Source organism: Nicotiana tomentosiformis, chromosome 7 (assembly GCF_000390325.3).
Source record: "Nicotiana tomentosiformis chromosome 7, ASM39032v3, whole genome shotgun sequence".
Lineage (NCBI taxonomy): Eukaryota > Viridiplantae > Streptophyta > Magnoliopsida > Solanales > Solanaceae > Nicotiana > Nicotiana tomentosiformis.
The window spans coordinates 126765811-126782548 of NC_090818.1; the positions used below are offsets into that span (position 1 = coordinate 126765811).

The 16738-nt window shown below is 38.0% G+C and overlaps 1 protein-coding gene across 6 annotated transcripts; it reads right to left on the bottom strand.

The window, feature by feature from the left end:
- Window positions 1–4060: 4060 nt before the first annotated feature.
- LOC104088059 (protein BUD31 homolog 2) lies at window positions 4061–9791 on the bottom strand. Of its 6 annotated transcripts, none has more exons than XM_009592665.4 (5): window positions 9579–9757; window positions 5690–5751; window positions 5048–5149; window positions 4741–4928; window positions 4061–4448 (listed from the first exon to the last, which is right to left on the bottom strand). In XM_009592665.4, the coding sequence occupies exons 3-5, from the start codon at window positions 5139–5141 to the stop codon at window positions 4293–4295; spliced, it is 438 nt and encodes a 145-aa protein (XP_009590960.1). In that variant the 5' UTR covers window positions 5142–5149; window positions 5690–5751; window positions 9579–9757; the 3' UTR covers window positions 4061–4292. The 6 variants fall into 6 exon arrangements, with proteins under 6 accessions (XP_009590960.1, XP_009590963.1, XP_009590961.1 ...); XM_009592668.4 differs by having other exon boundaries at window positions 9659–9741; XM_009592666.4 differs by having other exon boundaries at window positions 9596–9735.
- Between the last annotated feature and the right edge of the window lie 6947 nt (window positions 9792–16738).

Consider the following 16738-nt stretch of genomic DNA (forward strand, 5'->3'; position numbering starts at 1 on the left):
GTTGTTTGGCTGCTGGATCGTGTTGCATGCCTTCTTTTATAGCCTCACGAATGTCCCATCTTGTTGAAGTGATTGCAGCAAGCTCGGCTTTCCGGCTCAAGGCATCGGCTACAACGTTACCTTTGCCCGGCTTATACTCCAGCACATAATCAAATTCGGCCAAGAAATCCTGCCACCGAGCCTGTTTTGGGGTGAGCTTCTTATGCGTCTGAAAGTAGCTAGTAGCTACATTGTCGGTCTTGATCACGAACCTCGACCCAAGCAAATAATGTCGCCATGTATGAAGGCAATGCACAATAGCAGTCATCTCCTTCTCTTGCACTGTGTAACGTCGCTCCGTCTCATTTAACTTGCGACTCTCAAATGCTATGGGATGCTTATCCTGCATCAAGACACCCCCAATGGCAAAATCTGAGGCATATGTATGCACCTCAAATGTCTTGGCAAAGTCAGGTAATGCCAAGACTGGCTCCTCTGTTACAGCTGCCTTGAGGTCTTCAAACGCCCTTTGACAATGCTCCGTCCAAACCCATGGCTTGTTCTTCTTTAGCAACTCAGTCAATGGTGCGGCCTTTGCTGAGTAGCCACAGATGAACCGACGATAGTAGTTAATAATGCCAAGGAAGGATCTCAACTCAGTTACCTTTATAGGTGCCTCCCACTCCTGGATAGTACGTACCTTAGACTCGTCCATGCGTAGCTCGCCATTGCTAATAACATGGCCTAAGAAGTGCACCTTTGATTGTGCAAACTCGCATTTCTCCCTCTTGATGTATAGCCCGTTCTCCCGCAAGACTTGGAAAACCTTCCTTAAGTGCTTCATGTGCTCTTCCAAGGTGTTGTTGTAGATGACTATGTCGTCTAGGTAGACTACCACGAACTGATCAAGGTAGGGGTGGAAAATCTTATTCATAAGGGTGCAAAATGTGGCAGGTGCATTGGTTAAGCCGAAAGGCATCACCAACCACTCAAAGGCTCCATATCTCGTCACACATGTTGTCTTTGGCTCATCCCCCTCTGCAATGCGAACCTGGTAGTAGTCCTTGCGAAGATCCACCTTGGTAAAATACTTGGCTTGCCCAAGTCTATCGAATAAGTCAGCAATGAGCGGGATCGGGTACTTATTCTTCACCGTGACCTTATTAAGTGCTCGGTAGTCTATGCACAAGCGTAGTGATCCATCCTTCTTCTTCTGGAACAATACTGGTGCGCCGAAAGGTGCCTTTGATGGGCGAATGTGACCAGCATCTAGCAGCTCTTTCAATTGTTTCCTAAGCTCCTCTAGCTCGGGCGGTGCCATACGATATGGGGCAAATGAGGGTGGCTTAGCCCCTGGCTCCAACTCAATCTTGTGATCCACCTCTCGCCTAGGCGGCAAGTGCTTAGGCAACTCCTCGGGCATGACATCTTTGTTTTCCTCAAGCAACTTCTCTATGCAAGGTGGTAGTGTCTCTTGAAAACTCTTGTCTTCCTCCAGACTTGCGATGGTTGCCACGAACGTCGGCTCCCCCTTCTTGATCCCCTTGACAACCTGCATAGCTGAGAGTTGTGCTTGGCTCTGTCCGTGTGGCATAGACATTGTAGGTACCATGCAAGCTCCTTCTCGCTCCATAACCAAGAGATGTTGGAGGTAGGGATCGATCAAAGTGTGACAATGTCTAAAGAACTCTTGTCCCAATATGATGTCAAAGATATCCATAGCGGTTACGGTAAAGTTTATCATACCTTTCCAAGTTCCCAATTTGACACCAACTCCATTAGCTACCCCACGAGCATTTTGTACCTCGGCATTCACGGTCTTGATGCGGGAGTTGGTTGGAGCAAGCTTCAATTCTAGTCTTTTTGCGGCAGCCTCAGTCACGAAATTATGAGTTGCTCCAGTATCCACCATTGCACGAGCAGGCTTGTTATTGATGGTGAGATCCACGTACTGGTTTCCATTCTCGGTAGGTTGGATAGATTGCTTTGTGACAGCACCGCATAATCCGATCATACCTAACTGTGCGATTCCCGAACTCTCTCCTTGCGGCTGCTCCTTTCGTTCATGGACCATGGCGCTAAGGCTTTTTAGGTAGGGACAATTCCTGAAGCTGTGCGGCCTTCCGCATATGTAACATCCCTTCTTCTCGGCCTGCGCCTTCTTCTCGGCGTAGCCTTGACGGCCACTCAGCTTTTTGGAATCTTGAGTCTTGTAGTATTGTTGTTGTATCTCCTTGCCTTTGCCACGGTCTCCCCCACCTTTGACATTGTTAAACTTTGATTCTTTGACTTTCCCTTTGTCGTGCTTGTCATGCCTGAAATCCATCAATGATTCGGCCTCCACTATGGCTTGGTCTATATTTGCGACTTGCCGGCGTTGTAACTCCTGCTTAGCCCAATTTTGCAACCCGTCCATGAAGTGGAACAACAAGTCATCATTGGTCAGGTTGGGGATTTGAAGCATAAGGGTAGTGAACTCCTTGCCATAGACATGTATGCTCCATGTTTGCTTCAACTCCCTAAGTTTGCGCCTTGCCTCGTACAAGACATTGTTTGGAAAGAACTGTCGCTTGAACTCGTCTTTGAACTGATCTCACGTGCTAACAGTACATATACATTTATCCACGTCAGCCATCTTCCTTCTCCACCATAGCATGGCAGTCTCTGAGAGGTACAACACCGCCGTGTTGATCATGGCCTCGTCGTCCTTCACTTTGTCGTGCTTGAAATAGTTCTCCAAGTGCCAAAGGAAGTTTTCCACTTCTCGCGCATCACGAACACCTTTGAACACCGGGGGTTTGGGAGCCTCGATCTTGGCCTCCCTCGTCACCACAACATTGCTGGCTGCCTCGGTCACGCCAGCACTAACATGCTCCTCGAGTGACTCTATCTTTGCCTTCATAGCATCGATAGTACTCAAAGCCTCCATGAGTCTGCACTCTAAGGCAGTGATAGTTTGCCTTAGTTCCATCTCGGTTTGTGTACATCCCTCAAAGTCATTTCGGATGCTCTCAATCTCTTCAAGAGTGTGCCCCTCAAGAACGCTAAGGGTGCCTTCCACCTTCCCCAAGCGTTGGCCAAAGATCTCCACGGCGTCCATCCCCGCGTTCATCTTCATCACCCACTCTTTACCGAACGAGACGTCCTCAGGCAGAACCTCCACTTCATCCTCGCTCGCCTCAGTGTCAGATGGTTCTTGGGATGTAAGCCCTTCGTTTGACACAACCTCGGGTGGCACCTCCTGGCCCTTGTTGGTGGCATTTCTCTTTTTGTTACGGCCGCTCTTGCCAGCAGAATCCTGGATGACGTTGGCTTGGGTGTTGGCAGCATTAATTTCTCCGTCGTTCGCCATTTCCTTAGTCGCAACCTTTGCTCTGATACCACATTGTCACGTCCTTAGTCGTTAACTAAGTACACGTGCGGCACTTGACAATTTGCTCACGTTCTTGCTATGCCAAGTCAGCCTTACTACACTCAAGATCACTAAGAGAATGGTAGAAATAACACAAGAGAATTGTTAAAGGAAGCTTTGTATTAGAGAGAACTTGAATTGTTTGCTTGATGAATTACAAATGAATGGCCTCCTTTATATACTAGTCTCCTAGGGGCTAGTGTGCAAATATTAATTGTTACACAAGTCCTTAATATTTACAAGATAAGGGCTTTCTCTAGAATTCTCTACAAACCTAGAAGATTCCAAAGACTTTCCTAGAAAATCCATAAACATCTAGGATCTTCCAAAGGAAATATCCATACTTCTCTAGAATCTTCTCACAAATGCAAGCATTCCTCCTATGTAAGCTTCCACATGGCATTAATATATGCCAAATGGCGCTTATGTGGCATGATGACATGGCGAGTCATCACAGTTTTCTCATTAACTATTCTAATATGGCCGAAACTCATAACTTGCAACCAACCATATCAAATTATCTGAAGGCAAGTAGTTGGCGAAAATAGGTTACACAGGTTACTGTAGGTACTGCGACCACAATTGTTATCTCATTCAACACAACCTCTAATACATCCTGCAACTTAAATAGCGTTTTCTCATTAACTATTCTAACATGGCCGAAACTCATAACTTGCAACCAACCATATCAAATTATCTGAAGGCAAGTAGTTGGCGAAAATAGGTTACACAGGTTTACTGTAGGTACTGCGACCACAATTGTTATCTCATTCAACACAACCTCTAATACTGAACTGACTACGATGTTCTAGATATCGTTTGATCAGTGCTTTGAATAATGTAGGTTTACTACAAGTACAAAACATGTAAAATTAAGCACCAGTTGATTCTAAAGAACAGGTTAATCTCCGCTTGCACAACCTTTACAGCCGCAATGGACACATTCAATAACCTTCTCCTCCCTAAGATGCTGTGGAACTCGGCAGACACAGGTTGTTTGAAAGTTGTGATCTCGTGGTTGCATGCACCTCAAACAGCAGAGCCGTTCATAACCAGGCTGTAATTCAAAGCCAAAACCATAAGAATTGACTACAAAGTCATTATATACACAAATGGAAAGGACACACCCCCCCCCCCCCCCCAAAAAAAGAACCTCTCACTGAGAAAAAGTACGAAACAAAAGTCAAAACAGAAATACATAAAGAAAAAAGAGAACTACGCATTGGCATGTGTTACAGTACATGAACAAGAGTTCCCCACAAATGAAAAAGAGATAGTTCATGGCTTCATGCAAGTGCACTTAAAAAGCAAAGGTGGCACACAAACTGAAGCAAGGAGGGTGAACATACTTTTTTCCATTTTGCAATCAAATTTTTATCCGCATATCCTTGATCTAGGCAGAACTCATATAATTCCTTGGAGATCTCCTTCCTCCTGTGGTAGAGATCAAAAATATACCGGCTCTTCTGGTGGGCAATTTTGAAAATAGGCCACAAAGCCTCACATTTTCTTTTGCCATCATGAGGATCATTCTCAGCTGCACCAGACAGTCAAACCAACATTAAAGTTCCACAAAATATTAGGAGATGAAAATAATTTTGACTACACAGGAAACAACTAACGCTAAAATAGACTTATTAACTGAAGTGACAATACCTTCCCTCATTTTTGCTTGTAATTCACTAAGAGTAGGTTCAATCAGCTCCCATCCCTCTGGATATTTGACACGGTTTGTTTTTACTTTAGGCATGACCTTAACTGCAGCAAATCGATGTAAATGTAAAACATACTGACAAATGTATCTTACTTTTTGACTTTATTAACAAGGATTGAGCAGTCAGAGAAACACTGCCAATAACAATTTTGGTAAATGATAGAAGATGCTCGGATAATGAGTTCAAAGCATCAATTGGCCAAGAAAAGCCAAACTGATATTCTTGTGTGATCATGATACACTACTCAATACATAATCTAGTAAAATTACATGGACAGGCTTTCAGATTCTCAGCATTTCATGGTTAACTTCAAGACCAATCATGCTTAATTCTTGGTTACAAATCAAGCCATTACAGTTGAACGGGAACTTGTTCCCAACGAGAAAGAAGAGACGAGTGACGATGATTGCAGCGAACATGCCAAAAGCAATGGATATGTGCTCGCCTGACATCCATTTCATTTTTTTCCTTCGTTTCTTTCCCTCGTTACCAAAATAGGCTAAAGGGGAGTATACAACAACAACAACAACAACCCAGTGAAGTCCCACAAGTGGAGTCTCAAGTGTATAGTGTGTACGCATACCTTACCACTACCTTGGGAGGGTAGAGCGGCTATTTCTGATAGACCCCTGGCTCAGGAAGGAACTAAAGAAATAGTAGAAACAAGAATTACCAACATGAAATGCCAAAAAAATAATCACAGCAAACTAAGAGCCAGAAAATAGATGGAAAGAAGAAGTAGCAACAAGCATCAACCACATCAAGAAACTAAGAAACCAACGCGGATGGTAATAGGAAAACATGTAAAATTAGCAATTTAAGAATAAGAACACACTGCCAATCTAACCCTAATGGGTACGCCCTGTACGGATCAAGAAGCGCTCGACCAGTGTTGTAAATAGCGAGCGCTACAGCGCTAATAGCGTGTAGCGACTCGAGGCGAGATAGCATCGCTATTTTGGTCTGTTGCGTTGCTAGGAAGAAAAGGCGAGCGCCTCTGCCTGTGTAGCGAGAGGCGTTGCGAGGCGAGAGGCGCTGCGAGGCGTCGCTTTTTGAATAAAACGGAAGAAAAGGCAGCATTAATATTAAAACACAAAATTAGGGCTTGGGTTTCACTTTTCTCATTCAGCGACGAGCAGCGACCTTCTTCTTCTCATTCAGCGACCTTCGATCTTCTTCTTCTTCTTCCATCATCAGCCATCATCACCAGGTATGTTACTTTCTTTTCTTTTCTTCTTCTCCTCCTTTTTTCTTCTACTTTCTTCTTCTTCTATTTCAGCAGCGACTTCTTCTTCTTTCTTCTTTCTTCTTTCTTCAATCATTCAATGATCAGCTCTTTCTTCTTTCTTCATTTTTCTTCTTCTTTCTTTGCTGATTTCCAGAGGCAATAGCCTTTTTTTTTTGCTCTGCTTTTCTTCTTCTTTCTTTGCTTATTATTTCCAGAGACAGCAGCCTTTTCTTTTTGCTCTGTTTTTCTTCTTTCTTTGCTGTTAGTTTCTTCATTTTTCTTCTTCTTTCTTTGTTGTTTTCCCGAGGCAGTAGCCTTTTTTTTTGCTCTGTTTTTCTTCTTCTTTCTTTGCTGTTTTTCCAGAGGCGGTAGCCTTTTTTTTGTTTGCTCTATTTTTTCAATTATAGAATTATAGTATTATACTTATAGAGTAGAATTAATTGCATATTGACTTGATAATTTTTTTTTCTATAAAACAGCGTTGAAATGGCGTCATCCGATAGTAATAAACGAAATGACTATCTATTGAGTCTTTAATTTTTGAATGATATATTTATTAATATATTATTGTTATTGAGTTTTTAGTTATATGTATATAATATTTTATGTTTTTGTATAAATTGTCGCTTCACATCAAAAAGGCGAGCGCTTCGCTGCGCGCCTCTCGCCTCAGTGAACGGGCCCCCGTCGCTATTTGTCGCCGCACGCTATCCGAAACACTGCGCTCGACTACCTACTAATCTTTTATCCTAATTCTCAACCTCCACACTCTCCTATCAAGGGTCATGTCCTCGGTAAACTAAAGTCGCGCCATATCCTACCTGATCACCTCTCCCCAATATTTCCTTGGCCTCCCTCTACCTCTTCTCATTCCCACCAAAGCCAACAGCTCACACCACCTTACTGGGACATCTGGGCTTCTCCTCTTCACATACTCGAATAATCTAAGCCTCACTTCCCGCATCTTGTCCTACACGGGAGCCGCACCCACCTTTACCTGGATATCTTCATTCCCCTATAGCGCTACCCAACAACAACAACAACAAACCCAGCTTAATCATATAGTGCTACCCATAAAACTCACTATTGGACCAGAGGGAGTCTTGTGTTAATTAACCATAAAATCAAGCCACAATTTTTAGAGGTTGTACAAACTTGTCCTACTTTCCATGACATGGATATGTTGTCATTACTTCTCATAATAGTGTGCAAACTTGAATTTAAACTAACGGGGGTTGGAAACCAAGGATGTGGCTTAGTGGTCGATGAATCAAGTGAAAACCTTCGATATCAAGGATCTGCTACCAGCAGGGACAAAAAACATTGGTGATTTCTTCCCATTTGTCTAAGCCTAAGCCATGGTACACCGGTAGCAGGCTTAAGGGGAGTATAAAGAAGAAATCTGTGAACTGCAAGTCATCAGCGCTCTAATTAACACATACAACGAGGGAGATTAGAGATAGAAGTTTTGCTTGTACTGACATTCTAAGGCATAGTTGATAATCAAATAACTTTACATGCTTCATAAAAATATAATGAATCACTTCACTTTTTCGATGTCTCCACAAATTAGCATTACTATATGGTAAATTGGTAATAGGATATAATAAGAAAGTTGTGGTAGCACCATTACCACAAGTTACATGTCACGATAAGAAAGTTGAGTGTGGAACAACCTAACAACCAAGCAATGACACAAATATATATGTTTGCTAGATGCCTGGTTATAGTTTCGAGGCAGATCACCTTAAACTATCTGATTGAAGGCAAGATTCAGTTAGTCAACAAGGAAACTTCAGTGTTTGTAACTATGGCAAATCAAATGCAGATTGGATATCAAGGTCTAGCGTTGGAGCACGCTTGTGATCTGCTAACTCGGCTCAGGAAAAAAATCCAGGTTAACAGGCTTATGAGCTTACAGAGCCTTTCTACTTCTCTTCTCTTATTTAAATTTTTAAGCCTTGCAAATATAATCTATAAAGCGACCTATATTTTCAACTTCAGCCTCTTGCTAGTTTCTCTCTCTCTCCTCCCATCATCACCAATCTCCTCAACTCATCCATGATCCATCACTTCTCATTGTATCCATCCCTTCTAACCCAATCTCTATTCCATCTCTCTCTCTCTCTCTTATTTCTTTTAGGTTGATTACAGGTTCTTGTGGCCTTAATCATTTTAAGTCAAACGTTCACTCTGGCAGCAAGAATATGGTGTCAAAGTAACGAAATATAAAGAAAGTAGGGATAGATATTTCGCCTTAGCTTTTATCTCAGAACGCAATTCCTTTTGGAACGGCTATCCCGTATTTAGAACACACGGCTTTTGGATTTAGTAGTTCATCTGAAACTTGTAACAGATCTAGGATTGCTTTTTTACTTGCATTAAGAAGAGTAGAGATTTTGATTGAATTAGTTGTCCTTAATTCAAAGGTGTGGCTGCTACCTCAATGATTTTAGCGTAGCTTAGAGCTGTTTGGATTGAGTGGGAAGATATCTGTTATTTTTATTTTGGATAAAATTTGCTAGTCCAATACAACAACTGAGTTGCTAATGCATAAATTTCCTCGTCCACCAATTAAGCCAAGATCGAGCAGCAACATATTAGGGTCAATTACTCTTGAGCATGGTATAGCCAAGTCGAGCCACGCCAAGCTTGCCTAGTTTTCAGCTCCCTTAGAAGGTCAATTACATTCAACAACATAACAACTATGCCACGACCCCAAATTAGCTGGTGTGGCTACTTCAGGCCTTGCTACCTTTCCCGTCTCCTCTCTATCCATCTTTACGTAACATACTCGATTCTTAGGTTTTGGCCATATGAATCCTCTATAATCATCTCGATTATTTGGGTTTGTTTCATTCCAACACTATTAGGGTTTCTATAGGTCTTACACTTGACAGTATCACAATCATGCCTAACCTCATAAACCAAATTACCCAGACTTGGCAGCACATAACGTAGGCGCTAACTTCGCTTCCTTGACAATACAAGCCGTATGCATAATTATCAAAATCCAGAGACAAAATGAAAATGCAGCAAATAAATTATTATTTCCATATTTAAATTAACTTCCTACAGCACTATTCTTCCTTCGGCGAACAAATATTGTGAGTTAGATCTGCTTTATTCAAATACTTCTACATCCTATTCTTCATAATACACCAGAGAAAAGAAAATATAGAGAAGATCATATATACCTGAACTAAAATTAACTTAGTACAAAAAGAAGGACACAAAAATATACCGCAAAAGCAACTGTACCGGTACCGAACGTTAACTAATGGTGACGGCGAAAGAAACGGCGGCGCAGAGGACGATACGAACCTACGAAGCTCCGGTTAGTGGTGAGCTTGGATTCTGGAAACTTCGATTTTCTTTTCGAGGGGAAAGGAACGTTGGGGTTGGGTAAAACGCTAGCTAATTGATTTGACCCGGTTCTGGAGCTAAATAGATAGGTAGTCCGAATTGGATAAGATTTGACCCGTAATTTTCCTTTTTGGCATAATACCTACCCCTTCCCCCAAAAAATAATTCCCAATAATAAGAGGACTGTTATAAGAAAAATCAAATTATGGTGTATGTCTACTCTTCCTTCATGATCTTCTCAAATGATTAATGACATATTTCTATGCTTAATGACATATTCAATGACATATTTTTCTTCACTTTTCATGCCTATATAAAAGCCTTGTAATAGATAGGAAAATACACACAATTGAAGAAGAAAATCTCTTTCTTCTCTCTATCTCCATTTCTTGTTCATGTTTTACTAAATTGCTTTTATTTCATAACAATATGTCTTGTTCATGTTTTACTAAGTTGCTTTTATTTTATAACACGTTATCAGCACGAATTGCTCATTTCATGATCTTGTACGTCAAGACTATGTAAATTATAAGCAGACAATGAGATCAAGTACAATGAAAAATGTCTTGGATGATAATACAAAGATAAGTTTTACATCCATCTAAACCCATTCATACTTTCATATCTTTGTATTAACTTTATGTGCAGTGTTTAGTAAAAATATTTTTTTCAATTGTATCAAGTGAAATAAAGAACTGGAAAGGTATGTCTTTATTTGCTACATCTCTTATAGGACAAAGATAATATTCCAATGTATATATATGTTCTGACCTTTTACATACTATGATAGATAATTATTAAGGTAACTTAGTAATAATATTTTTACCACAACATGATGTATTTCATTGAAAGCAAAATTTGGCATTCGAATATACAATCAATATAAACTCATTATAGTTATAATTTATAATAGTCACGGTTATGCATTAAGCCTTAAATATTTTTGCTGGAAACATAAGGCTCATTCCTCCGTATTGAATTTTTTTTGGTGAAGTTCTTAGTCTTTGAAATATAAGTGGTTATAGGTTATCTGCACATTTTCCCTAATTAATTTATTAAAATGTAAAAGTGATTGTATCATTTTAAAAAAAAATGGCATATATCCTAACTAATATTTTTGTTGCTGAGGAACTATTTCAAGATTGAAATAGTTATATAAGTCTTCTTGAAAGTTAATTTACTTATGCCTATAATTATGAAATAATAATATTTTAAAGGTCCGAGTGCAAGTCCTAGTGAATTTTGGCCTATTATGCCAAAGATTGAGGGTAAGACGATGTGTTCAAGTCCCAACGCACTATGTTGATGAAAAGACGTTGGATTCAAGTTCCAACGCATTATGGCCTAGCATGCCTTTATATGGGTAAGGCATTGGGTTTGAGTCTTAATGCACCATATTGATAATAATAATAATAACTAAAGAAAAATAATGTAATTTTCATGAAAAAGCATGAAGCTTGTCCCACTTGATTTGCTCTATTCTTGAAGTGAATGTGATAGCAGTGCATGATAAGTCTAAATAAAGACAAGTGGTTGACCAATGAATGTGGGCGTGCGAAAGGCCAAAATAATAATAGTTATCACTATGGTAATTATAAAAAGGGAGAAATTCTTTGAAGAGAATGTGACTTGTGATAAACATTGAGATTGCATACTCATTCCTGAAAGTGAATGTGAAAATATATATATGATAAAGATTATGCATAATAATGTACTTGTGCATAGTTGGATAAATACTACAACTCACGGGAGGTTTAAGACAAAGAAAGATAATGAATATTACTGTGTAGTTACATGAATATATCATTGGTCGCATGCATGTGATACGCCAAAAATATTTTGTCATGCCTTATGAAAGTTATTAAAAGCAAAATTAAAGCAAGAAATTATTTTGCTTGTGATAATTTTGAACATGACAATTATTATGATATGATTCTCTTTGTGAAGGAGACATTTATTATATGGATGGTGTGACAAAAGATCTTGTAGTACAAAAGCAGTTAAGAGCTCTGAAAGAATTAATTTGTTACTACCCGGATGAATGAAATTGTTCATGACATTAATATTGTAGTAAGTCTCAAAAGAAATATTTTGATTTACAAATATATTAGCCAAAGTGGTTGGCATATTGAGACTATAAATGAAAAGAAGATTGAATATCTTTATATTACTATAATCATACCGAGTAAATATGAAAGGTTACCTGACTTTTTTTTTATTTGTACTACACAAGTATAAGCATAATGATGCAATCACAAGCCACAAGTAAACTAGAGGTTTACTGAAATAAATATTAGTTGGTATGACCGGTTGACCATCTCAGTTCAATTATGATACGAAAAAAATTAATTGAGAATTACATTGGCATATATTGAAGAAATATAAGATTTTTCAAGAATTCTCTTGTGCTGCTTATTCTCATGATATACCAGTTAAGGTTGGGATTGAATCCCTTGATTTTTGGAACGAATAAAAGGTGATAAATATATGGGCCCAGTCACCTTCTATGTGGACCGTTTACTATTATATGATTTTAATAGATGCATCTATTCTATGGTCACATGTGCATTTGGTATCAACTTGTAGTTTGGCTTTTGCAAGATTGATTGCTCAAATTATTAGAGCACAGTTCCAGAATATAAATTATGATGATTTATCTTGATAATACTGGTTTAAATCCAAGTTGTTTTAGAAGAAATTGTATGCCTCCAATTATATCTAAACCATTGGTTATGAGAACAAAATTGTCAAAATAAAATTTGGTATGTGATGTATTATTTAATATACAACAGCACTTGTACCCATCTAGCCAAGTTATGATAAGTTCTCCCTATCACAATCGGTTCAGGGTCAGGAACCAAATAATTTTCATCTAGAAATACGAATGTGCTATATGATTTAATTATTCCACCACAACGCACAAAGATGGATCCCCAAATAAGGCTAGGGATATGTGTTGGTGATCCCAACAATAGGGAGAGAAAATGGGCAGCTGAAAAAGTAATGCATGTAATGAATTATTATGAGTACATCGAGATCCTCGTACGAGAAAATGTGAACTTGAAGTTCAAGTGATAATTCATTTGCAAAATATTGTCAGGCGTATTTGCTGAACCAAAGCTAAATGTCATATTCAGCTACTAATACTCCAAATAAAATAAAGTTCATAATGAATAGAGTCCATGGCATGCATAAAGCATAATAGACTAATCGGTTCCAAAGATAAAACTCCTTGAAGAAGGAGATGAGCAAATATTCAAGATGGTCATAATAAGGAGGCAAGTGCTCTAGAAGAGCACCACGACATAACACTTCATAAGACCTCATGGGAGAGACTAAGGTACCTGAAAATAATAAGATAAAGAGATCTCAATAAGTTATGTCTTTATTGGGTAATAGTTGAACCGATATAAAATAATCGTCGACGATATTGTTAATATAATGTAGCGCTCAATATTATTAATATTGACGAGGATCTTGAGCTCAAATCTGTCATGAAATTTGGACAGATAAATGATTGGCCAAATGAAAAATACGCAATGAAAATTAATTTCACATGAAAAATATGAAATTGGACGGATAGTCCCATCACCTGAAAGTATAAAGCTAGTAGAGGTATAAATGTGTTCTTGTGCGAAAAAAAGGTCAAGTCGATAGACATAAAGACGACTTGTGTCACAAGAAGATTTGTAAATATCCTGGCATTGATTATATAGAGACATGTTCTCTTGTGGTGGATGTCGCCATTTCAGGTTTTAATATGGCAATACAAGAAAAACGTGATATGCGTATAATGGAAATCATTGAAGGATTTAAATTGTTCTGAAGCATATTAAGATTTTCAAGAAATTTATTAAATAAAACTTCAAAAATCCTTATACGGATTGAAACAATCAGGGCGTATGTGGTATAATCGCATAAGTGAGTACCTGTTGAAAGAAGGGTATAAGAATGATTCAATTTGTCCTTGTGTCTTTATAAAAAGATCTGGATCTAAATTTATTATAATCACCGTGTATATTGATGATTTAAATATCATTGGAACTCCTAGGGAGCTTCCTAAAGTAGTAGACTATTTAAAGAAAGTATTTGAAATGAAAGATCTTGGAAAGACAAAATTTTGTCTTGGTCTACAAATTGAGTATATGAAAGATGAAATTTTTGTCCATCAATCAGCATACACTAAAATAATTTTAAAGCGGTTATATATGGATAAAGCACATCCATTCCGACCTCATGAAAATAATGAAAAGTTTCTTGGTCCCGACGTACCATATTTTAGTACAATTGGTGCACTAATGTATCTTTCTAACATAACAAGGTCTAATATAGCTCTGCTCTTACAAGGAGACATTGGAATGGAATCAAACACATATTGCGGTATCTAAAAGGGACTACCGATATGGTATTATTTTATGGAAATGATTGCAGTCTTAATCTTGTTGGTTATGCCGATGTTGGGTATTTATATGAACCACAAAAGGTTCGATCTCAAACAGGCTATGTGTTTACATATGGAGGCACTGCCATATCTTGGCGATCGACTAAGCAATCAATCGTGGCTACTTCATCTAATTATGCTGAGATAATTGCTATTCATGAATCAAGTCGAGAATGTGTATGGTTGAGGTCTATAATACACCTTATTCGAGACAAATGTGGTTTGAAGTGTGACAAACTACCCACAATTTTGTATGAAGACAATGCAGCATGTATAGCCCAGTTGAAGGGAGGATTCATAAAAAGGGATAGGACAAAGCACATTTCACCAAAGTTATTTTTCACACATGATCTTCAAAAGAATGGTGATATCAATATGCAACAGATCCGTTCAAGTGATAATATGGCTGATTTGTTCACCAAATCTCTACCGACGTCAACCTTCAAGAAACTAGTGTACAAGATTGGGATGCGAAGGCTCAAGGATGTGAATTGGTGCTCTCATCAGGGGGAGTTAATACGCGTTATACTCTTTTTCCCTTACAAGGTTTTGTCCCACTGGGTTTTCCTTGCAAGGTTTTTAACGAGACAACCAAAAGACGTATTTCTAAACATGTGTACTCTTTTTCCTTCACTAGAATTTTTTTCCCATAGGATTTTTTCCTAATAAGGTTTTAATGAGGCACATTATCTATGGACATCCAAGGAGGAGTGTTATAAGAAAAATCAAATTATGGTGGATGTCTATTCTTCCTCCATAATCTTCTCAAATGATTAATGATATATTTAATGACATATTTTTCTTCACTTTTTATGCCTATATAAAGGCATTGTAATAGGTAGGAAAATACACACAATTGAAGAAGAAAATCTCTTTCTTCTCTCTATCTCCATTTCTTGTTCATGTTTCACTAAATTGCTTTTATTTCATAACAACATGTCTTGTTCATGTTTTACTAAGTTGCTTTTATTTTATAACAAGGACATAAAACTCGTGGTAATATTCAATATGTTATTACTTATAATAAAATTTACTTTTGACCCCCAAAACAAAAAAAAAATGCTTTTTTTTCCTTCGAAAGTGCCTGGTACATTTAATTTCATGTAGGAATGAACCATAGTTGTTTCTTTTGCTTCCGCCGTTAATTTACCTCAAAATTTCAAAATTTATTTATTTATTTAATATAATTTCATCTCAGTTAAACTTCAATATCACATTATGATTGCATTCTTTTTTAAAACAAGTAAAAACTTTCTAAGAAATAATGCAGTATAATTTTATTAGTTTATGATAATATTTTATTAGTTTATGTTTATACTTTATTGGATTTGATAACTTTAGTAATTTAGATGATAGCAATTCAAATGTAATAATATATAGTTTACTAACATATTTTATGAATATGCGAAGTGCAAACAAATTTACTAGTAAAATATATAAACAAAACCCACAAGCACCATTTGAAAAGATCCAATTAATAGTAAAGAGTATATAAGTTACAAAAGAAAAGGAGCAATGCACCTAGTGTATAGAAACAAAATTATAAAACTACGTCTTGTTTTTGCAATGTAGAAGAAAATTGATCATCATGTGTATTTATTAATGTATCTATTATAAATTGTGTGCAAAATATTTTTACATGTTTGATGTGTGGCTATAATTTCATAACTTTGTACATTATGTGCCTTGCATTTTACATGCTTTAATGATAAATTACACTTTATTTGTGCATAATGGAATCTATTTTACGTGTAGGTGAATTGGAGATGAAAGTAGAGCAAAAAGGATACTGAAACGTTGAAAGTGTGCTCGAGAACAGTGAAAAGGAGAGACCTGGCGAGGCCAGTCAAAAGCCAGGCTGAACCATGCTTTAGCCTGGCGAGGCCAGCCAAAATCCAGGCGTTAGGCTGGCGACGCCAGTCCTGAGGCCAGGTCCAATCCGAGTTTTGAAGACTTAATTCATTTTCGGGATTGACTAGGACTTGGCCTACATGTTTAGGGTTTCTTCTACACATATAAATAGACCTAAAAATACCATTTGGAAGGACTTTTGCCGCCAGAGGCAAGAAGAGCTGGTGGAATCGCCTGTTGGGAGTTAGAATCATCAATTTCTACAGCTTTTCATCTTTACTCTGTATTTTAATTATGCAAAATGTTTGGGATATTGTTACTATGAGTATGAGTAGCTAAATTCCTAATCTAGGGTTTTGATGGAACCTATTGAATGATGATTTTCTTGTTACGTTAATATAGATTTGCCATAGTATTTTCTCTATTTGTTCAACTATATTATTCTTGTGGTTGATTGAAGGGCCCTCAATTAGCTGTGCCTATTTAGTATGTATTATTAGGGAGAGAGTGCATATTTAGGTAGTTGTTAAACAACATCACTCCTAAACGTATATGAGGGATCAATACAGAGGTTTAAAGGTGGGTTTAGAGATAACGAAACTTTGATACGATCTGAGTGAGCTGTACTTAATGCCAGCTAGCGTAATTCGGGAGAATATACCTAGTAAATTATGATAATTACTCGGGAGAGAGTTACGACAGTTAGAGTGCTCATGGTCGATAGAGAAGACTTAGGCAACAACAAC

Excerpts from the sequence above, each read along its gene's own strand:
- LOC104088059 (XM_009592669.4), bottom strand. The coding sequence starts at position 5,141 with ATGCCTAAAGTAAAAACAAACCGTGTCAAATATCCAGAGGGATGGGAG. Across the intron at positions 4,929-5,047 it reads ACAAGCAAAAATGAGGGAAG|CTGAGAATGATCCTCATGAT; the intron begins GTATTGTCACTT and ends TGTCTGGTGCAG. Across the intron at positions 4,449-4,740 it reads TGATTGCAAAATGGAAAAAA|CCTGGTTATGAACGGCTCTG; the intron begins GTATGTTCACCC and ends TTTGAATTACAG.